This window comes from Mytilus edulis, chromosome 9 (genome assembly GCF_963676685.1).
Source record: "Mytilus edulis chromosome 9, xbMytEdul2.2, whole genome shotgun sequence".
In the NCBI taxonomy this organism is placed as follows: domain Eukaryota; kingdom Metazoa; phylum Mollusca; class Bivalvia; order Mytilida; family Mytilidae; genus Mytilus; species Mytilus edulis.
The window spans coordinates 79,732,991-79,758,435 of record NC_092352.1 but is presented as its reverse complement, the minus strand read 5'-3'; the positions used below and the strand labels follow the sequence as shown (position 1 = coordinate 79,758,435).

Below are 25,445 nucleotides of genomic sequence, written 5' to 3'. Positions count from 1 at the left end.
TCCATGTAAGTCCCGTCTCAGTGCTTATGATGGTTGCATACATGTATGACGTCTTTGCTTACTGCGTGAATTATTTAAATCAAATTTGTGATGTTTATCTTTTCGATTTCTTTAAAAAAAAATTAAAAAAATACAGAATAATGAAAAATAAATATTTCAAATTTTGAACATGTTTAAGTTCAATATAACTACAGTCATTTTTAATATGAATTATCTTAATTTACCTGTCACAGTGTTTCTGAAAAACTAATGCGCGCCAATGTAATCACATACTGCGCGCATACGTAAAACATATAATCACAAAATCCGCGCAAATAAAATGCGCCCGCATAACTTCCACTTACGGAAAAGTGAATTATGTTGTACAAACGGGTAACATTATTTGCGAAAGAGTCAGTAGCAAAATATGACCAGTTGGAAAAAAGAAAAAAATCCCGTTTACTTCGTGAATATTTTGAAATTTGTGCTAAAACAGCTCTTACTTTGTCTTATTGTACCTTTTTATACTAGTATGCGGCAATTTTTATTTTTTTAAAGGATTATACATCCATCTGTAAAACAGAGTTGAATATAAAAAAGAAGAAGAAAAAGAAATTTTTTATAAAATGTTATCTTAATATTTACGCTTTTCAAATGTAATGGGAGATAACTTATTTTAAAAATAAATATTTTCCTCTGAAACAGATATGATTGTTGACAAAAAGAGTTACATCCCATTATAAATATTATTAAAAAAGTAATACGATCTTAAAGAAATATCTGACTAAGTACACTGTATAGAAGTGCATTTCGTATATATATATGATTATAATAAATATTATCAAATGGAAAAAGAATGTCAAAATGCAAAATATATTTAGTCTACAATAAGGGGGATAATCAAAACTGCTTGTTTCTAAAAATATCTTCTATTTGTGTTTATGTACTTCGATAAATACATGTTGTTTAAACTATTCATTACTTAATTATTCCTTATAAAACGATAAAAACAAACGATGAAATGTATCCATTTTATATAGAGCTCTTGTTATTTGTTGTGTTTTGTATTTTCTGTTATTGAGAAATATAAAAAGATAACCAGAATGTCCATGGAAATCTGACGAAGACATATACTTGGTTGAAAATCTCTAAAGGTTTGGGGATTTTCAAGATTTGAATAATTATTTACGTAAGTTGTTAATATTTTTGCAACGAAAGTTTTTCTTTTTTTTTCTTTTTGGACAATTATAATAAGCCCGATCGTAAAGTTGTCTTTTTTTCTTATTAACTTTCCATTTTATTTTGTACAACATGTATTCATCTGACAGTATTGAAGCCTTGTTGACCCTTAAGAAGAAGAAGTAATCATTGAAATAAAACAAGATACATAAACACGTTACGAAAACTGGCATTAAATTTCAAACTTACCGAACAAAAGTTAATTAGTTTAAACTTGTTATTTAATCCAAATTAAATTTCAGTTAAATTATCTTATATTAGTAGTTTGTTAAAATCTAAACGTATGTTTAAACGAAAAATTTAACGGTGATAAACTAGATTTAAACCTTTTAAATAACAAATTTAAACGGGTATTATTTTTCAAATAAATAACAAATTTAATAACCCATAAATCGAAATTAAACTTAAGAAAATAAGAAATTTAACAAAATTATGAAACTTTAATAAACTACTAAAATAATTTTTCATAAATCAGACCTTAAATTAAAAACTACAAATATATGAATAAATTTTGTAAACGTATCATTTCATGCAGTGATAGTTGTTAATTTTTGTGTATTTGGTCTCTTGTGGAGTATTTTTTCGTACAACATCTTCATAGTTTATTTTCTGATAAATAAACTTACTTCTACATTGACATGTGACATCAAAATCATCCAGTGTATTTGTGTAACCTATCACACTGCAGTGTTACCAACAACACAAAAAGGCGTAGCTATCAACAAGATAGCAACACAATGTTACCATCGTACTTCATCGTAACAGTACAGCGTCAACCCATCACACTTCAGCGTAACCATAATTACATGCATAGTAAACCAAATAAGATTAACTCTTGGGTATGATTTATTTCAAGCTAAAGTTACAACTCTTGTTTTCAGCCCACGATATCTATGGTCCACAGACGGAAGGAAAATTACATTTCTGCTCTGAAATGAGAAAGAATACATTAATACACTGCGACGAAGTGAAACATTACATACAATGTGTAGAAAAATTCATCTATGGTTACCTTTGCCTAAATCAGTTCAAATAACTTTTTTCAAATATCGTAATTTGTAAATGATAATTTTGTTGCACTGCAGTGTTTCTGTTGATCCTTTGTTTTTTTCTTTTATAGTTGATGTGTTGTCCTCGGTTTTAGCTTGTAACCCGGAATTGTGGTCTCTCAATCGATTTATGACTTTAAAATACCGGTATACTACTGTTGCTCTTACTTAATAAGTAAGTATATGTTATGAAGTATTTCAGAATAAGCTACTGAACTGACAATAATATTAAATAAATAAATAAAGTCAATTCGAGTTGTCATAATAATTCATGTATCATTTATGTTTAATTCTGAAAAAAAGGAGTATAAAACATGAGCATATTTTTATTAATAATGGAAATAACATATACTTCAATAGCTGAAGTAGATTTTTTTTATTTACTATTTATGATATATAGGTGTAATACCACCATTGATTTCCCCCTTTATTAGTCTTTGTTAAAGGATTAGGTGCAGTAAGACCCCTTTTTGACAACAAAATATAGCAATTTTACAAAATTGTTAAAATGTAAACTTTTAGTTATTTATTGGAAAGTTGAATGCTTCCACTACATAAATATGGGCTGTTTTTTGACAATACAATGCACATATATCGGGTACTGAAATCTTCAAAATTGTAGCACTTTATTTAAATTTTAGACGGTTTCCGTCTTTAATGATAGTGGCCGCATTTGTGTTCATTCTTAATATTGAAATGTAAGTTGTATTTAATGATAATACATAACATACATAAAGGTTGAGTATGAACACGGAAGCGACCACTTTCATTTTTGACAAAAACCATCTGGAAAGTGACATTTTTTGGCATATTTGATAGTTTTTTCATATTTTAACTTGAATCGGTGCATCTTTAATGACTAAATCAGTTAAAATCTTTCACATAAACTAATTAAATCAACTGAAATATACCCTTAAGTGTTTGAAAGGTGTCCAAAATCCTTCGTCAGTTGAGCCGGGAATTTGAGGCCAAAATCGGCCCTTACCGGACCTACTCCTTTGCACTTTTTAAAAGATTGACGTGCAGAATTTATCTTTGTTTCAAATAAAGAAATTCTTGACATGAGTTTTATCCTGGCCAGTTCTATAGAAAAACATTCTCATAACATTTCATTGCATATAAAAAAAAAATAACCATCACTGGAAGTTAACCAATCAAATGTTCACCTCTTTTTTACTTGTGTACAAGCTTTAGTAACCATTCAACCTCAAGTTTTTGAATATTCTATAGACACCCCAAATAAATTGAAATGGTGCTTTGATATATGTTTATGACATAGAAATGTGCTTTTGCAATGGAATGCAGGATTAATTAACTACAACTGTCAAGTTCAAGGAATTTTTTTTTTTCGACCTATTTTTCTATGCAACCGGATGTGACGTATTACGGTTTGGTGGTATTAATTATTTATAAGACTGGTCTATAATCGACGTCCGATCCTCCAACTGACGTCCATATCTGACGTCATAATGAAATTTATTGTACCGCAGGGTAAATAAGCACGTTGTGATTGGTTTAACGCCGTCACGTGGTGACCCCTATAGATCCGGGGGTTAGTAAATTCCATAGGGGGTTCACGAAATCACATCTACTGTTAATGGGGACGTCATCTATGAATGTTGTTGTGTTTTATTTTTTTTTTCCTACAAAACGCAACAGAAAAGGTCCAGCGTTCGCTCAATTCGTTATACGGTTAACTACTGGCCCCCTACGGACCATAGAGGATGAATAAAATCCAAAGGAGATACGGCCTCCTGCCTCATCCCCTATTTATTTTACTAACCCTCTATCAAATCGACAGCCAATAAAATGACCCTCAAATCGACCTTCAGTAACTGGCTTCTCTTTTTGACGTCTTTTTTATGAACTTGCAGTAATGACGTCACAATTTTATTTCAAGAAAAAAACTGCCATATTCCTGATATGATAAAGGCATTTTCCTTATATAAATGGTTGGTTGAATCAAAAACTCAAAAAGTCGTTAAACAGAAATTGTAGGTCCAAATAATAAAACTTTTCTTTAGCAATTGACATTACTTCTTTATTCTGTCTATTGAGACTGTATAATGCTCCAAGATGTTTTTCCATCATCTTTATATTTGGCTGCTGTCTAATTTAAAATTAAACGGTTTGCTACTTACCCCCTACGGATCCATAGAAGGGTAGTAAAACAAATATTGGACACTGATTTGAAAACGAGACTTTAGATTTGATGTCGCGGATCGATTCAATGTGGAGATACCGTACGACGATCTGAGTCCGTTATGGGTTTGACGCCATAATACAAAATATCTGACCCCACAATGGAAAAAAGATTTGTGTATGATGCCTATAGTCCGAGCAGTGCAGATTCCCAGATATGGTGACCTGACTGACTGTTTATAGTAAATATAGTAAAGAGAAGATCGTACTTTGACCTGTGATGGTTCACTTTTACGTATTGTGACTTGGATGGAGAGTTGTCTCATTGGCACTCATACCACATCTTCCTATATCTTTTTAGAGAGACAAATCTTACCAAAAAAAAACAGACTTCTAGTCTTTTCAATCATAGTAGATGGTACTTGAAATCGGTGTAGTAACAGTTATTGCTAAATATCGCAAACTAAAATGTTCTTTATATAAAACGAAATTGATATAATGCAATAGCTTGCTTATGGCTCCTATTGGTTCTTAAATTATACTAATGTTAAATACCAAATTGTGTATGCTTTTCAACATGTTCAATTTTAAACTTGTTAGGCTTTGTTACTATTTTGATCACTGGTGAGTCTTATGTAGACGAAATACGCGTCTGGCGTATCACATTATAAGCCTGATACCTTTGATAACTTTTATTTCACTTGAGTTGAATTTATAAAGTAAGAAACGTGACGTATCACTTACAAAATGTAACTATCATATTTATACCGAAAATAATAATTTTTGTTGATATTGATTTTTATCTCAATATTCCTATCTTAAATTACATGTCAAAACAAGACAATATAAAAATAAAAATAATACTTCTGATAAGATGTCTACAATCTTCTGCGTTACATTCGTTAGTATTACAACATGCTGAACAAATATCTGTATCTCCATTGGCTCGTCTTCCTTGACCTAGGCGGTGTGTATAACTATAATCCTTTAACAGGTGGTCGCACATCTGTAATATATGTATAAATAAAGGCAACAGTAGTATACTGCTGTTCCAAAGTCATAATTCGATAGAAAAAAAACAAATCCGGGTTACAAACTAAAACTGAGGGAAACGTATCAAATATAAGAGATCTACGACACAACAGAGACACAACACCGAAATGATTTTCTTATATAAACTTGTCACTTATGTATTTTAAAATTTCTATCAAGTTGAGCCCTTTTTTCCAATTTTTCAAGTCATGTAACAGAACTACTTACTTTTGAATTTAATTTACAAAAATAAGATATTACAAATGCATACCATTGGAATGCACACACTAGCATCATACGATTATTTTAATTCATTTAACAAGGAAGCACGTCATGATCCTTTTCTGATTGATTTTCATTTGAAAATATACATGTATTTATAAGTAGTTTTTTGGCTGTTATCTGCTGTTTGTTTGGGTTTTTATCTCTTTGACATATTCCCCATTTATTTTCTCAATTTTATTATATATTGGAACACATTTGGAATACAGATTGTTAATCGGAGTTTTATTGACCATAATGATCTACTATTTACGTATTGTATCAACATTTATTTTATTTTTATTTTGGCAGTTGTATCACTTTAAGACCACACTATGAATTATATTAGACATGTACACTGAAAGGAAAAGATTTAAAGGAATGTTTGCCAATGTTGAAATGTATTACTCAAAGACGTGCATTGTATCTTTCTCATTGATTTATTTGCGAAAAATAAAAATGAATTGTCTGCTTTACAAAATTTAGAATTTTTGAAATACTAAGGCTTTTCTACCGCAGGCATAGAATACCTTAGCTGGATTTGGCAAAACTTTTAGGAATTTAGGTCCTCAATGCTCTTGAACTTCGTACGTAATTTGGCCTTTTTAACTTTTTTGGATTCGAGCGTCACTGGTGAGTCTTTTGTAGACGAAACGCTCGTCTGGCGTATGTACAAAATTAAGTCCTGGTATCAATGACGAGTTTTTTTAGATATATATTTGTTATTATCTTCGACATGAACTTACTAATTTCCGCTCACATCCAAGTTGATATCGTACTGCACCGCCACGAACGAACACTCTTTGCACACAAACCTATAGACAATTTAGAAGCGCAAATAAAATACAAATAACATTAATAATAAAAAAAGATCATTATGGAAACATGAGAAGATACTTATAGTATGCATCACACATCAATAACATTAAAAGATAGTACAATGTTGATAAAAATAATAGACAATGTACAAATTGTAATACTAGCTCTATCATGTCTATTGAAGATGAATACCATTTTATACTTGAATGTAAAAAATATAGTCAAATTCGAGAAAAGTATATAAAAAAAGTATTATAGGAGAAATCCTTCTACATATAAACTTATCCAGTTGTTATCTGTCAGAAACATTAAAGAATTGAAAAACTTAGGTATATTTTTATTTTTAAAATCAGCAGAAAAACATAGTATTTAATTGCAGTAAATAGTATAATTTTTTATTTGTTCTCACTTAATTTAAGTACTATATCAATCTCTGCTCGTATTATGTATTATGTATTATGTTTTATATTTTCTTTCATGCACATTTCTTTACTTACACATATTATATATCTCTTGTAAAATTCTTATATTGGTGTAAAATTGAATATATATGTATCCTATAAGCTGTATTGCTTTCGGAATGAAGTATTGAAATTAGAAAAAAATACCAAAACCGAAAGATACATAATGAACCCTATTAATACGCAAAGAAATAAAGATTGAGTAAAAAGTAAAATCACAAAAATACTGAACGTAGAGAAAAATCAATTTGGAAAGTCCATAATCACATGGCAAAATCAAATAACAAAACGCATCAAAAACGAATTGACAAGAACTGTCATATTCCTGACTTTGTACAGGCATTTTCAAATGTAGAAAATGGTGGATTAAACCTGGTTTTATAGCGCTAACCCTCTCACTTTGATGACAGTCGAAATTCGACTTAAACAGTTTCATTCATAACTACGAACCATTAAACAAGATGTGATAGGGTTTGAATTTTTTAGACTAAACATATAAAAGTTAATAATTTGGTTTGTTTGTGAATCACTCACTGTATAATGTGTGGTATGTTGAACCGATACTATTTCAAGATTATTGATAAATTAAAGGTCGAGAACTATTGATGATATATATGACAAGGTTGAAGCGAAACCATTAGTAAAACTGAACCTAACCATACGATTCCAATAAAACTACTGTAAGCATCAGATATTTGTCAAATCTATCATGCACTAGGGTAAACATGATAGCTTTCAATTTATGGTTGTAATGATTTCTAATTCAAAAAGTTTATGTAGCAGTTAAACACCAGCTGGTATCAGCCAGTTGAGGTTGATTAACTCAATTTATAAAAAAATGGTTGATTAAAAATACCGAACTCCAATGTAAATAAAGAAAGGAAAAGTCATTAAAAACAGACAAAATCAAACGTCATGCATCGACAACACGAATAAAAAATAATTGGCTTATGTCTGACTTTGGTACAGGCATTTCCCGAAGAAAATGGTGTAATTTACGTGGTTTTATAGCCAGGTGAACCTAAAATGACAATTGGTAATAGTGTAGGTCTAATGACATACATGGGTGAACATACAGACATAATATATACATGGAACAATTATTGTGAAAATATATACCACAACTAACTAATATACATAGGTAGCGTATGCAGAACTTTAAATGTTTTGAGGTCGATATTATTTAATTATAATCTAGCCCTAGGACTAGTCATCCATAGAAATAAGATTTTCCTTTCGTCAAATTTATTTTCCTGGGGGAAAAATACGTCATTTATACTTTTAATTGTTTTCCAATTTACTTGCATCTTGTCAGAACATAACGAAAAATAGGTTTGCAATGTTACCTACCTCGTTTGGTGTACACTGTTGGCTTACAAGACATAACTTCGGGGAAGAAACGCTGTCACACGATAAACAAGTATCAACTATTACTGGATCTAGATACAAAGCAATTAGAACAATTGAAAATAGTACTAAGTAAAAATACAAGAAAGACTTAGACATGTGTGTGCCCCTCTCTTTTTGTATAAATTTCTTAGAAGTCAATATAAATGCTAATGAAAAAACAAACTGCACCCTACTTATTTCGAATTTTAAGCTCTAATGTTGTTTGAATGCCCCTCTGGTATCTGTCGTCCCTCTTCTTTGATCCAATAAACTCTTAGCATTTAGTGGTATTCCACATTTTCCTATACACCAGCAAAAAAAAATCAAAACAAAAAAGATTGTTTAGTTCATACAATTTGAAAAGCATTATAACAACTTATCGAATTAGACCTATCACAAAAATTGTAATGACTTAAACAACACGATGACGGGCACCACATAATGAGAAGGGTATGGTGCCTTCTGGGAGCTCCGCGATTATTTCCGGTTTTTGGTGGGGTTCATGTTGCTCAGACTTTAGTTTCTTCTGTTGAATTATGTATTATGTTGTTTGTGTTTTGAAGTTTGGTTTGGCGTTTTCAGTTTGCATGTCTATTTGGTAGCCTTTGCCTATTTTCATAATTATAAACAGTGAAACACAGAAATCAAATACCTACTCTGATTACACAAGAAACCATTACATGGAATGCCATTTGTTGTATTAGTTAAGCAGCACTGAGAACATTGGATGAGGTTTTTCTTTGTCCTTTGAGATTCCTGCTGTCTTTTTCGCCCAACAGAGCTTGCTATTATATCACACACCTGATAAACAAATTAGAGTGGTATCGATGATGTTTTACATTTGTAAGGCATTTGGACAAATAACTGTATATCATTAGTTTAATGACATTTAATAAAAATGAAGGGATTACAAGAATGACGATTTGCGTGTTGGATAAGACATTTTTTTGATAATTGCCTTTTTGAAAAACAAAGGAGTAGGTCCGGTAAGGGCCGATTTTTGCTTCAACATTCAGGTTCATCTGAGGAAAGATTTTGGACACTTTTAAATTTTAGTTTAGTTGATTCAATTAGGTTATGTGAAAGATTTGTCATTACAGACGCTCAAATTTAAGCTAACATATGAAAAATCTATCAAATAAGCCATAATATGTCGATTCAAGATGGTTTTTGTCATAAATGGAAGTGTTCATCCGTGTTCATTCTCAACCTTCATATATGTTATGTATTATCATCAAATACAACTTACATTTAAATAAAAAGAATGAACACAAATGCGGCCATTTCCATTTTAGACTAAAAACCGTCTAAAAATTAACAAAAATGCTAAACTTTCGAAGATTTCAGTATTTTAGCATGACTTTATGATGCTAGTACCCGATACATGTGTATTATATTGTAAAAAAAACTGTCTATTTATGTAACAGAAGTGTTATTCTTTCCAATAAATAGCTTATAGTTTACATTTTAACAATTTTGTAAAACTGCAAAATTTATTGGCCAAAAAGGGGTGTTACTGGGCCAATGATATTAGTTGAAACAAAACAATCAATATAGATAAGAATGGACTGAAAATTTGTAATGTTACGAAAACTGTTTGAATGTTACTCTGTGTAATTTATACTATTAAACGAGAAGACCTCATTTTGTGTGTCGCTTCTCTTCCTTCCACAATAAATTATTCATCATGCCTCTGTGTCCTATAGTTAACATGCATAGTCGCATTTGTCATCCATTCTTATGATTATTCAGATTGGGTTATTTTGAAAGAAAAATGACAAAAAAGGTGTCCGGATTGGTGTCCTGATATTGTTTCCGTCATCAGACTGACTTTAGGTCATAGATGGGACTTCCGGTTTTAAACATGCACAAGTTCAACCAATCGTATGATGGATAACAAAAATGAAAAATACATAACTTAAGCCAATCAGATCGTTCTCCATATCATGGTTTTTAGATCGCAAGAAACACAACTATTATACCTCCTTAAAGAGGACAATTATATTTCGCGTGAATCTACACATAAACTACGATTATACTACTATAATTTATTGTGACTTTCTGTATTCTGTCTACTGTTTTCTTTGAAATAAATATTTAAGGGTTCATACCAGTTGAATATATTAATATTGAAATAAATAAAACAAAAGAATGTGTCCATATCACACGGATGCCACATCGGCACTATCATTTTCTATATACAGTGGACCGTGAAATGGGGTAAAATCTCTACTTTGGCATTAAGATTAAGAAGATTATATTATAGGGAACATATTTACTAAGCTTGATTGGACTTCAACTTCATCAAAAACTACTTTGACCAAAAAGTTAAACCTGAAGCCGGACAGACGGACGGACGCACAGACTAGAAAACATAATGCCCATAAATGGAGCATTAGTACTTATTGTTGAAAGTAAAAGTAGTGATTTGGCCAAAATGAAAATAGGGTAGAGATTTGAAGGAGGCAGGAATTTTTCTGGACCTCGGGATCGGGTGTTTTAAAGCTCGGGATTTTGGGATTGATCCTTACGGGATCAGGGAATATTTTTTTCGAATTTCGGGATGTCGGAATATGAATTTCTTTAAATTTGGCACCTCTGAATTTCGGGATCAGGACCCGTCCGAACTGTGACCTCTCGAATAAGCCTTCGGCATTTATATAAGATTCAAATCCTACCATTGGCATGTTTATAGGGCTCTCAAAAGAAAAAAACACTGATGGATTGTCCTTGAAGCATATTTTATTAGAATAATAATGGTCTATCAGCAGTTACATTTATTTCATGTTTGAAGCGGTGCAAATTTTAAATTTTATTTGAATTTTACCCCAAAAAAATGCATTGAAGCAAAGTGAGAGAATAATTGTGGTCTTATGCCAGAAACAAGAAAATAATTGAATTTAACAGATGGGAAACAGATAACGGACTTTGAAATAAAAGTGAGAGGGCTTTTGATACCTTTTATGAAATTCTCCAGACATACTATCTTTTACAAAAATTCATCCTACAACAGTTTACCACTGTGTATGCCCGCGATTTCGCGGGTGTGATCCAGTTAATATATAAGCTGTAGATTCATTTATTTTTGCGGGTACCTATTTTGGGGGATTGATGAAAACTGTTATTTTCGTTGACATTTAATTTCATGGTTTCGCCCAAGTCTGCATTCAACCTTATAGAGAGTTTTATATTTGTTGAACAATTGCAGTCGTGGCTGGTATCCATGAAATCATAGAACATGTATATCCAACGAATAATAATGAATCGACAGTGATAACGTTTTCAATCCTTTTAAAATTCATCGCTCATGTCATTTTACAGTCAAAACTGTTATTTATTTAATATATATGAAACTGTAGAAAAATAGCTGTGTTAGCTTGACACCCGCTTCTTCATAAAGAAGAGAATCATGTGTTTATTTATTCCAAGATCAATTTCCTTGTCAACCCTTTCAAGTAAGGAGTACTTAGAAGCTTAGATTCTTTTATGCTTTGCACGAATACAAGCATATTAACTTTTTGTTTGAAGATATTACTTTTTGTAATAATTCTTCTTTCAATCTTACAAGGAGTTGGTTACATTTTAAATAATCTACTTTTTACCCCAAAATTGTGTAAAAAATATTTTTGGTACCTCAACATGCTCAACATTACATTACATTACAAGGTTACATCAAAACAGACAAAATGTGAGAATTATAACCTGTATTATCACGGAAACCTCTGAAGGAAAAAAATGTTGTATGATTTTTTATTTTAGTTTCTTGTGTCTAATTCGGAGTTTAGTATGACGTCCATTATCACTGTACTAGTATACATATTTTTTAAGGGGCATCTGAAGGACATCTACGGGTGCGGGAGTTTATCGATACATTGAAGACCCATTGGTGGCCTTCGGCTGTTGTCTGCTCTATGGTCGGGTTGTTGTCGCTTTGACACATTCCCCATTTCCTTTCTCAATTTTATAATATATTTTTGTTAACAATATGACACAGCATTATAATTCATTGCTCTTCAACTTTGTACTCGTTTAGCTTTTTACCTGTTTTGATCTAAGCGTCACTGATGAGTCTTATGTAGACGAAACACGCGTCTGGCGTATTAAATTATAATCCTGGTACCTTTGGTTATAATTATTGTACCTAGGATGGATTGATGTAATGCAAATAAGAAGTTGCATAAGTTTCACAGTCAGATAATGTTGTGTTGACCATTCGTTCAATCATACATGTACGGTATTTTGTTGTCACCTATATAAAGGCGCAAACATCACTTTTCTTGAATATTATGTATATCATAAGCATAAAATTTTGTTTTATCTCCATACCTTAGGATGAATTATTCAACAATAGTTATGAGATGTTTCACATTTAGTATCTTTTTGTAATAATTTATCGTTTTGTTTTTTAAGAGTAACAATTTAAGACTAATCCGATATTATTTTCTTTATAAGTCAAATTATTTTTGCATATTTTGTTTTCGTATTTTTGTTTAAGAATACATTAAAACGTATATTGATATAATAAGATGTTGTATAAGCGCCAATGAGACAACTCTCCATTCCATTTCTAAAAGTCAACCATTATATGCCAAAGTAGATCTTCAACACGGAGCCTTGGCTCACATCGAAGAGCAAGCTATAAAGGGCCGGAAAAATGACTAATGTAAAAACATTCAAACTGGAAAAACCATTGATCTATTCATTTAAATAAACAGCTGCGCCATGAGCGCATGATACGCCCGTCGTCTTGTGTGCAATAATCATAAATAGTTTCTAAGATACAGCGTGACATGTGAAAAACCACCTTCTTTAACAAAAAACTCAATATTTCTAAAATAAAATTTTGAATCATCACAAAAAAGTATACAGATCTTAAGATAAATATAACTAAGAAGTGTGTGAAGTTTTAAGAAATAATCATAAATCGTTTCTGATATACAGTGTGACATGTGGAATCCCCCCCTTCCCCCCCCGTTTCCTTTTTTTTTTTACAAAAAACTCAATATTCCTAAAATATGATTTTTGAATCAAAACCAAAAAGTATACAGATCTTTAGATTAATATAACTAAGAAGTGTGTAAAATTTTAAGCAATTATGATAAATTGTTTCTGAGATACAGCGCGACATGTGAAAAATAACCACTCCCCTGTTTTAAATAAAAAGTCCCGTAACTCAAAAAGTTTTAATCTTATTTTCACCAAAAAGTATACAGATCGTTTGACCATTATAAGAAACAACTATATAAAGTTTCATAAAATTTGGACAAGTCGTTCTTAAGTTACGGTGCGATATGTTTTACGCCGGACAGACTGACGGACAGTACGACAGACGGACAGACGGACAGACGGAAAGACGAACACCGGGCATTTGTATACCATAATACGTCCCGTCAAAAAATTTACTAGCGTATAAAAAAGGGAAACGAGAAACACTTCTGAACCACATCAACAAACACAACTTCTAAACATCAGAATTTTTTTGTATATTGAAATTTTCTAGATAGACAATTTTTGGTCAATCTTGTAGGATATTGGATCCATTACAAACATCCAACATCTGTTTTCATCATTTTGCAATCAAATTAAAAAATAATTACCTGTTTCGATCTGCAACCTGCTGAAAACACACCATATAAACCATCAAGGAAGACTTTTTCTAAATAACATTCCTAAGATACAAAAAAAAAAAAACGTTGTTGAACAATACCTCATTTATTCAGACTAACTGCTTTACAATTGAATCTTTATATATCTTTAAATTTGAATATTACATTATGTGAAGTCGTCTACAAACCCATTGATTATTCATTTAGAGGAAATTTCAGTAAAAAGTTAAATCACAAAAATATTGAACTCCGAGGAAAATTCAAAACGGAAAGACCCTAATCAAATGGCAAAATCAAAAGCTCAAACTCATCAAACGAATGGATAACAACTGTCATATTCCTGACTTTGTACATGCATTTTCTTATTAGAAAATAGTGGATTGAACCTTATTTTATAGCTAGCTTAACCTCTGACTTGTATTACAGTCGCATCAAATTCAATAATATTGACAACGAGGCGTGAACAAAACAAAACAAATTAATAGGTAAAAATGTCAAAAATAGGGGTACAGCAGTCAACAATCCATAGCTGTTTAAATTTTATTTGTATGATATTCACTATTGGGCATCAATTTCAAATGCGCCATGTGCTCGTCGTAGTGAGATATACTTATCTTATATTTGAAATGATTGTATCTTTAACTTACTCTGGGATCTACACATGATACACGTAAGACATCTAATAATTACAAAACACAAACATCACACGATATAATTGGAGTTTTAAGTAGGATTTTGATTGATTTTTTTTCGTGGTGGCTAGTTTTTATTGGTGGAGGAAGCCAGAGTGCCCTGTGAAAACCACCCACCTTCGATAGGAAAATTGACAATTCTTATCAATAAATATTGGAGACGAACCCATATCCTATGTGTTGACTGGCTATTGATTACAGTGGTAACTACTTAGACCATTCGGCCACAGAGGCCCCTTGTTATAAGTAAGAAAACAATTGTTTACAATAATTCGACTCAATAGGTATGCTATTCTCTTTCATTGTTGGATGTCGATACAGCTTCACTTTTTGTGATTTTCAGAGAAATATAAATTTTTTTTCAAGTGCCTATATCATTGTATTTAGCATTGCAAATAATTTTGAGGATTTTCAAAATATCAAAGTATTAATAACTGACTTAATAGATTAAGATTTTCATTGATTAAAATTTTACTTATTTGACGGTTTTATGAAACATAATACAGAAAGATTATTCAATTATCAGTAAGGTCGTCTGTTCATTCAGGATTAATATCTGATTAAGTAGTTTGTTTCACGATAAAGCTGTTGTATTCGGTTCTGGGCATTATCTCCTCTTTTAATTTTCCGTCTGGATCTCTGATGTTGTTTTAACAGTTTCAAATTTTGCTTCAGAATTAAAAAAAAAGTTATCACGCAGTTGTAAAATACGGTGATATTCATTAAAAAGCAGTTATCATGCACGTAAGCTGCTTTTGTATTCAAGATTATTTATTTAAGCGAAACATATCTAGCGCAAAATCCGTAAACATAAATACGTTTTACGACAAAACAAAACTCCGCGATATATATTTAACATGTTTAAAGAGCTATCACTAAAATTAGAAATTTCTGATTTCTTTTTTTATCAACATAAAGCCACAGCTTAAATCTCGTTATTCAAAGATGTGACAGTTTTTTACATGATAGAGATCATGATAGAGTTATCCCTATTTGTCAATATTTGCTTTATATAACTGGTCTGTGACAAGATACTGTTATGTAGACGTTATTAAATCAAATAAAACAGTTAACAATCGGCTACTGTTTATTGCATTATGGATATATACCACCCTTAGAACGTAACGTACTACTCGGAAATAATCTGAAAAGACCAGAGGGAGAAATTCATGTTCGATGGGAAGACGGATATAACGATATTAGTGAACACAGTACCTCAGATCCATCAGTGCATACTGCTTTTTGAGTAAGGCAATCTGTTATTTTTGATGCTTGATTACAGGATAGACATGTTAAACCTAAAAAAATATATTTCTCTTCTTTTTTAAATGTTGATCATAATTTCTGCAGGCCAGTCATTAAATGATTCCCTACATTACTCACTAGTTATATAATTAAACAGAAAGAACATTGCTTGTGTGGTTTTTTTCGTACTGAACGAAATCCTAAAATTTGACATTCTGATGCTTAAATGTCGTCAGCACTTCTATGTTTACATGTCGTCATCACTTCTATGTTTACACAAATTATCAATGATATGTTCATAACTATAGATTTAAAGTTAACAAAACATTTTTCATAGCAATAAAAAATGTAAGTCCTCCATGCTTTTCAGTATCGTTCTCAATTGGCTTTCAACTCTTTTTATTTAAGTGTCACTCCTAAGTCTTTGGTAGACGAAACACGTGCTTGGTGTACAAAACGTTTACTACTGAGCTAATCTATTCATTAGTTTTCAAGAATATTTCCGTTTTGTGTGTACGCAATCCTATTTACGTTTATTTTTTTGTGATCTACAGTTTTACTCTTGTTTGTTACTTGATCTGTTATTTGTACTGAGTTATATTATTTTATTGTAACTATTTCAGTCAGAATAGTGTGAATTTGTTCTCAATCCATGGCCAACCTATCGAACTTGCAAATGCATTTTCATTTTTGGTTTTGTACAGAACGTTCCAGCAATTATTGCACATAATTGTCTAGCTGCGACGGGCTGACATTTTTAATGTTGAGCATTTACGTAAATACGTTGACTAAAATCCCCCATAATGAGTGAAGTAAACGAGAACTAAACTGTAGTGATAATTACAAGTTAAATCTTATGAACAAAATTTTAGTAAGCATAATCCACCCTTACAGGTACTCAATCTAAAGCTAAACTTAATGTTAAATCACCACTGCGTATAATCCACCCTTAAAGGTACTCAATCTATAGCTAAACTTAATGTTAAATCACCACTGCGTATAATCCACCCGTACAGGAACTCAATATATAGCTTAACTTAATGTTAAATCACCACTGCGTCGGTGAATATCATATCTCTTGGGTTGGCAAATCATTGTATCAACCTCATCAAAAGTCAGTAATTGTATAAGGTTAACTTACCGCTGCATTGATTAAGAAGAGTGACACCGATAATCAAGCTTAACACTGAAATCAAATGCTCCATCATTTTAATAGTATTTTGATAGCATATTTTTCATATTTGTACACGGTAAAATGTACATCTACCAATGTTTGTTATGTTTTATCATTCTGGGTAACAACGAGAAACGCCAAAATCTTTCAATCAATATCTGACGTTCCCAATGTTGTTGCTTAATTGGGGAATGGTTCCTACTGCCAATTCGTTTCATTTTGAGCTTCATCATGAGCTTTTCATTACCTGATTAATGGAACATGTACTCTCAATAATAATTCGCATAAAATTCCAATAGAGACTAAGAGAAGTTGCATACGAATGCGGTTATTTGTACAAAAATGAACGATTATTGTAATCTATTTTACAATCAGGCCGTTAGGTTTCTCGAATAATTTGATTTACACTTGAAATATCGGGGCCTTTAACAGTTGCTATATATGCGGCATGGCTTTTACTCATTGCTGAATGCAGTGTGTGGACCTGTTTTTGTTAACTTCTATGTTGTTGTAAAGTTGTAGCGAATCGTCTTATTGACCATCACACCACATCGTCTTTTTTTTTAATTTTTACACTAAATTCATTGGATGTGAACTGTTTGTTACTCAAGTATGGGAAAATATAATTCATTATAAATACAATTGGTTTTGAACTACTTTCTAGAATATCTGATACTCTTATATCGGGTTTTGATCTTTTGCTTTTATGTGAGTTGTCATTTTGTTCTCCTAACCATCTGAGTTAAGCTGTTTTGTTCTTTTTTGTACGGTAGCCTCTGTTGCTAATTAAATGTTCACGTGCTAAAAATCGTCTTAATGCTGTTTTAATGCGTAACTGATGAGTCTTATGTAGACGAAACGCGCGTCTAATCCTGGTACCTTTGACAACTATATACGAGGTATTTTTGTGGTACTCTATGACAAAGTCTAGTATTTCATCAGGCGACATCGTGTGAGGATTGCAAACAAATCATGATAAAATAACGTCTGTTGTTTCTGCTGTTTACTCGGGTTGTTGTCCTTTTGAGACATTCCCCATTCTCAATTTAATGTATTACTATTAATGGATTTAATTCACCCAATCCGAGATTTTGCAAAATTTGAACTTTATTCTTTAGACATCATAATTTGGTGATATCCAATTATTGAGGACAAATAGCGAAAAGGTTTATTAAAACATTCAAAATAAAGAAACTCTACAATACACTTACGAACTCTATTATTTGGTTTTAATAGAACGTTTTAACATATCGGCAACTTTTGAAAAGTCACCTTTTACCGAGAAAAAAAACCTAATTTAATTAAATTTCAACTTTATTTCTTGTGTAAGATACAAGGTTGATAATTTTAAATAAGAATTGATTTATTTTCAATTTCAACAATACATCTTATATGACACTGGTCTTTCCCATTGATATCAAAGTACGGCTCTATGTGCATTAAAGGCTACACGTGTGTCACGTCAAAATATAAATTACAACGCCACTTGTGTTCCTCAATTGGAAATTCAAAAGTGAAAAGCTTTCTTAAGGTAAGTTTATATAAATATCTGTTCACGTTTAAAAATGATGAGGTTTTATTTTACGTTATGCATGCTCAAATTAAAATGTCTGTTTTCAATGTGTCTTTCATGTCCGCCTTGTAATACACAGGATCCGAATTTTCCTAGCATATCATTCCCTATGCTCATCGTATTTGTCAATATTATGTTAAACCCACCATTTTTTCTTAAAATTTCCTGTACCAAGTCAGGAATATGGCAGTTGTTATCAATAGTTCGTTTCTATGTATGTTGCATTGTCGTTTCGGTTTTTGTTGCACTTCAGTGTTCTGTTGTTTCGTTGGTTAGTCTAATAGTTGATATGTTTCCCTCGTGTTTAGTTTGTAACAACCAGGTGTGTTTTCCATTAATCGATTGATGACTTTTGAACAGCGGTATACTACTGGTGCCTTTATACTCCTCGTGTACAGTCGGTGTAAATGTATTATAAATTTAAAAGCCTACTGATGTTAAAATGAGCAAAGAGAACACCTTAAGAGAATTATTTCTTAAATTAAGGAAATCAAATTTCAATCTACAAAATTATTATTTGGGAACAAGATCTACACAAAAAACTACGGTATTCAATGTGATCTGGGAAGGTACACATATCCTGCTCCACATGAGGCAACATCGTGTTCCTTATATGAGTACAAAGCGGTCATAAGTCTAATTCGGTAATACGGGATTATGGTTAGGACAATAGGAACATATTCGTTGTCACCATTGCAACAGCTATTCGATAACGGTCAACCTGCTCGTGATTGTGTCTATAAAGTCGTCATAGGGACGATTTTAAGTTCACCACTTTGAACTATTTTGATAGTATTTGAATGTCATATTAATAACAACCCTATATAAAATAAAATCATGATAGAAAAAAAACAAGCTCTAAAATATCGTGTCAAAAGGGAGCTTGGTTTTATTTGATACAATGTTATATACAACATATCCGTGAAGGGAAAAACAATAACTGTTTTATGTAAAAATCTTGAATAGGGCTTCTTGATGATTATTTTACTTACCAAACATATTTATTCTCGCACGTGAATCAAAAATCTGCAAAATCACAATATGAACTTTTAAAATAAGTTATTGGTTAAGTAATCGCAAATAGCGTTAACTATTGTAAAATATAACAGAGATAAAAGGAATTCGGTCATGTTTACTTTTTTTCAGGTGAATCATTTTTAAATTGCCTTTGCCCTACGTCATTTATGTCCCTTCCGATAACTGTACTTATCCTCAGCGTTTTGCATTACATTGGCTACCGTCATGTGACATTTTTTGTCGTCTGCTATTATAGTATCGTTGGAACAAGATATATAACAAGATGTGTAGAAAAGGTTAGGAACTTCCAACGTATGTCATAGAATGGATATTTTCGTCGAACATAGGTGGCATACATAAAATCACCAAGTGCATTGTTTTTGACAATGTTCGGAAATTTTTCGACACAGGTTCTGTTTTTAATAAAGAAGTGACAGACCATTGCTGGAATGCACTCTTATAGGTTTTTTGTATGATATAACAAAGAAGTTTAATGGTGTTCCTGTGTCTAAATGTAACATATGTTCCAGGCGTGTGCATTAGAAAACATTTGTCTGTAGGAAAGTCAATCGAACGAAAAACATGCATGGTGCATAGAAAAGGGAGATAGACGGTTATCGACCACTGGAAACGGTTATTTTTTTCTGATGATATCAAAATTATTAATTGAAATTATAAACATGTTTATATATGTAACACTCAGAAACGTGTCCTTCCACCCAAACGTGTCCTTTTCCCCCAAACGTGTCCACATGACGTCACTGAACTGCAAAACTTGTATAGTTGCAAAAGGGCGCCAAAGCGTGTCATTTTTGTAAACTCAATTTTTCAACTACTCAAACGTGTCCAATCCCCCAAACGTGTCCATTATTTGGTTATTGCTATTTCATTAACGTATACTAATTTACAATTTCATTAAAAAATATAAATAAAGTATGTTAGTACTTTTTTAAACCACTAGTATAAACTGGGTAAAAGTGGGCGCGTAATTTCGGCTATGTTGTATTCAAATTGTAAGCAAACATGCTTAGTTAAAATGTACAGATACCTGGCTAAAATGTCCCTTTCTCTGCGCATTAAAACTTTTATGTTCTTTCTAAATATCTAAATATGCATGAAATACTTGCAACTGGACAATACACAATCAATAGTCTAAAGTTAATTCATTCTACAAATGTAAAAACAATAAAACTGGTATGTTCTTTCTAAATATGCATGAAATACTGGCAACTGGACAATACGCAATCAACAGTCTAACGTTAATTTATCCAGTAGAACTGCAAAAACATTAAAACTTGTATGTTCTCTCTAATGATGCATGAAATACTTACAACTGAACAATACGAAATCAACTGTCTAAAGTTAATTTATACAATACAACTGTAAAATCATTGAAACTTGTATGTTCTCTCTGAATATGCATCAAATACTTGCAACTGGACAATACTCAATTAACAGTCTGAGGTTGATTTAAACAGTAAATGTTAAAACATTACAACTTGTATGTTCGCTCTAAATACACCTGAAGTACTTGCAACTGGACAATACGCAATCAATAGTCTAAAGTTAATTTATACAGTACAACTGTAAAAACAATGAAACTTGTATGTTCTCTCTGAATATGCATCAAATACTTGCAACCGGACAATACGCAATCAACAGTCTGAGGTTGATTAAACAGCAAATGTAAAAAAAAAATAAAACTCGTATGTTCGCTCTAACTATGCCTGACGTTCTTGCAACAGGACAACACGCAATCAATAGTCAAGACACGTCTGGGAGTGTTACATACGTTTGGGGGATCGGACACGTTTGGGGGGGGGGGGGGAGGACACGTTTAGGAGTGTTACATATGGCGTTTTTAAACACTAGACACGTTTGGGCGAATAACAATTATCGGACACGTTTTGGGAATCGGACACGTTTCGGGGGAAGGACACGTTTGGGAGTGTTACATATATAAGGAAGAGAAGAGGGTGGAGACCGGCCCCTGTTAAACGCGGACATCACAAACACAATTTCAAGTCATGACTTGGGGTATATTTGCAGGAATGGCGGCGGCACAGTTAGTCCTGTAGAAGGCAATATTAATGCCATTAAATACCAAGAAATACTTGATGAACATTTGTGGCCAGTGATAGCTCGGTATTTCCGGGAGGCAATTATTTTTTCTAGGATGACAACACATCTGTGCATCGGCACGGCCCAACAACAAGTGTGTACCTTGGATCGAAATTATCGGTATGAGCTGACCTGTACAGTCGCCAGACTTGAATGTTATATAAAACGTTTGGTTATTTATAAAAAAAAAAAATCTTCATACACGTACTGGAATGATTTAATATAAAAAATATTTAGAAAAAAAGAATTCACCGTATCTGGTCAATTTGAAGCCTATAACTATATTTAGTGTTTGTACAACTCGATTTCTAAAAGCATAATATAGTGTTCGGTATGAGCCAAGGCTCCGTGTTGAAGACCGTATTTTTACCTTTTGATGGTTTACTTTTACAAATTATTATTCTCATACCACATCTTCTTATATCAATTTAGTTATGGTTTATAATGATAGCAACGTGAGTCTACCTTTAAATGAAATGACGTCATTACATTTTATTTATTGACTTTGAAAGTTTTGATACTAATATGATAGTTTGTTCTGTATAATTTATTATTCGAGTTGTCTTATTGTCTATAGTTATTGAATTTGTGTTCAACTTTTTACTAATATACAGTTTTTATTCAAAAATGGTTTTATATTTTTTTAAATTCATGATAAATCAGGAGAATTAAAATTTTACATGTATAAGACAAATCAAAATTGTCACAGATCAATAAATTCAAAGCCTTAATAATCCCGACAATCCCATCAATTGATCAGCAGAACCTGTCAAGAGGCAACAATAGTTTATCAATGCTGTAAATATATATATATAAATTACAATTACCACTTTAAACAACCAAAGTCAAAAGGTTGTATACTTATCTACTAAAGAGTTAGATTTATTTGTACTGTATTCCAGTCAAAAGAAATTGTCATTTTAGCGGTATTTTTAAAATTGCAATAAAAGCGGTAGGTTTGGCTAGCCATTAAACCAGATTCAACCAAACATTTTCTTCTAAACATGTCCTGTACCAAGTCAGGAATATAACATTTCGCTATCTAAGAGTTTGTTTCTATGTATGTTGTACAATTGTATGTAGAAAAGCCTTAGTACATTGCATTTCGAAAATTATAAAGGAGTAGGTTCAGTAAGACCCCTTTTTGGCCCCAAAATATAGCAGTTTTACAAAATTGTTAAAATGTAAACCTTTAGTTATTTATTGGACAGTAGAATGCTTCTGCTACATAAATATGGGCTGTTTTTGACAAAACAATGCACATATATCCGGTACTAGCACCATTAAGTCATGCTAAATTACTGAAATCCTCGTAATTCTAGCATTTTAGTTAAATTTTAGACGGTTTTCGTGTAAAACGAAAGTGGCCGCATTCGTGTTCATCCTTTATATTGAAATGTAAGTTGTATTTTATGATAATACATAACATATATTAAGGTTGAGGATGAACACGGATGCGGCCACTTTCATTTTTACCAAAAACCATCTAAAAGTGACATTTTTCGGCATATTAGGTAGATTTTTCATATTTGAGCTTGAATCGGATCGTTTTTAATGACTAAATCTGTTTAAATCTTTCACATAACCTAATTAATTCAAATAAAATAGACACTTAAGTGTTTAAAAAGTGGTCAAAATCTTTCGTCAGATGAACCTGAAATTTGAGGCCAAAATCGGTCCTTACCGGACCTACTCCTTTTGTAAATTCTTAATATAAAGTTAATACCATATTATGGATAAGAAATGTTTGTTAATCATCGTTTCGGTAATAAATCATTGACATTGTACATTGAATAACCCATTCGATCTTTGTTATCTCCCGCAGTCAACGTGTCGAATACTTATAGCCGTTGCACTCATAATATGGAACATTCGCACAACGAAATCCTTTACCCAGTGAAGTTTTTGTATAATTCTATTATAGAAGTGTTTCAATTTAATGGAATTATGTCATACCTTACAATGTGTCCAACTGATAATATCTGGAACAATGCTTATCTATTTGTCACCCATATCATTCATGTCTATGTAAATCTATACTTACGATATATACTTAATCTTAAACACTGACAACTAAAAAATATACAGGATGAAACATTTGTATTTTAGTTCTTATGGTTCGAGTATGTAGGTTTGTTTTGATCTTTGGTATTACTCATTATGAGTCTTATTGGGGCATAAGCTTGACGCAGGATTGGAGAATTGTTCGCGTGCAATTCAAATTAGTGCTCATGTACGAAGACGGACAGGACACGTAAATTTAAAAGCGGTATTATTATAATGATAGGCGGGATGAGGGAAGCTGACAAAACAATCAGCGGGATCAGGGACAAGACACTCCTTCATTTAAGACCCTCCTCAGTGCATGATGGTTTCATACAGGAATGAAATCTCTGCTTATAGCATGAATTATTTAAATCAAATTTGTCCGTGTATAATGAAGAAATTTATAACTGTTATTTCGAGCTGTTTGTAAACGTTGTTCTTTTTTAGTCTGTATATGTGAGGTTTATTTCATAAATAAGAAAATATCAAATTTCATCTTAATTTATAAAAGAAAAACAAATAACACTTACAAATAAAAGCCATACCATTTCAATGGCTACTTTATTCAAGCTGTTATATATCATGTGTTAAACAAAGCATTTCAAAATAAATGTACATGAAGCAAAACAAACATAAAAGAAGTCTTGCTACGCCAATTTTCCTGTAAACTATAAAAATCTTCCAAAACGTGAAGAATATTCCATATGTTATCAACAAAATGATCAAGATTCATAGCTACAATATATTTTTTTTTTCTAAAGTTATACACAAATTTATATTCAATAAATAAGAGTTTACATACTCATCAAAGAGACTTCGCAGTCAAACTATGAAATGAGTTCTAAATTTAGAAAATTAGCTTGTAAGCGCTTTCAATGTTTATTATCCTTATATTCTACGCTCAAAGGGTCTTTGTAATCCAAAACATTCGATCATCCTTATTTTTAAAAAAATCTACCCGGATATTGTCAGTTTTGAATGTAACCTTACATATACAAATATAGTTCATTGTTCAATACTTACCTTTATGTAAAACACACACTTTGTAATCTCTATATTGTTTTATAAAATATTTTTATGGCAAAAATTTTAAAATAATCGATAATTCTCTTAAACTCTTAAATTGTCTGACTTTTTCCACATTATATAATTGTTAATTTGGAAGAAGTACTGTCAACAAACATCAGCATTCTTCTGCGCCTCCTTTTGAGGACTTGTACTTTTTTTTCAGACAGGAGTTACCCCGCAAGAATGAGAAGAAGCCAAAAGTTCGTTTGTTCACTATGTTAAATGTATCCATCATACCAATGCTTAAATCCAAAATACAACAGATACTGTTTCGGCTTGCATCTAGAATTCCCAAAGATGGCAATTAAGAACAAACCTTTGCAATAAAAGTGATAATTATAGATTCCGAATTTCGAAACTTCTATAAGCAATATTCCAACAGCATATCAATTGGGATTCAGTATCAGTAAGTTCAAACAATTTTCATGAGCTGAAATGTCCTACCATTTTTTTCTTGACAAATGGTTGATGGGTACAAAGAATGTACCAACCATGGAATACAAAGCGGCTAATAAGAAATAATTCCTTTGAA

At 31.7% G+C, this 25,445-nt stretch overlaps 1 protein-coding gene across 1 annotated transcript; it reads right to left on the bottom strand.

The window, feature by feature from the left end:
- Positions 1-2,046: 2,046 nt before the first annotated feature.
- On the bottom strand, positions 2,047-23,808 carry LOC139489144 (uncharacterized). Its single transcript, XM_071275303.1, has 10 exons — positions 23,756-23,808; positions 19,654-19,687; positions 17,056-17,100; positions 15,885-15,967; positions 13,969-14,040; positions 9,028-9,172; positions 8,333-8,421; positions 6,449-6,517; positions 5,274-5,415; positions 2,047-2,147 (listed from the first exon to the last, which is right to left on the bottom strand). The coding sequence occupies exons 2-10, from the start codon at positions 19,658-19,660 to the stop codon at positions 2,110-2,112; spliced, it is 690 nt and encodes a 229-aa protein (XP_071131404.1). The 5' UTR covers positions 19,661-19,687; positions 23,756-23,808; the 3' UTR covers positions 2,047-2,109.
- Positions 23,809-25,445: the final 1,637 nt, after the last annotated feature.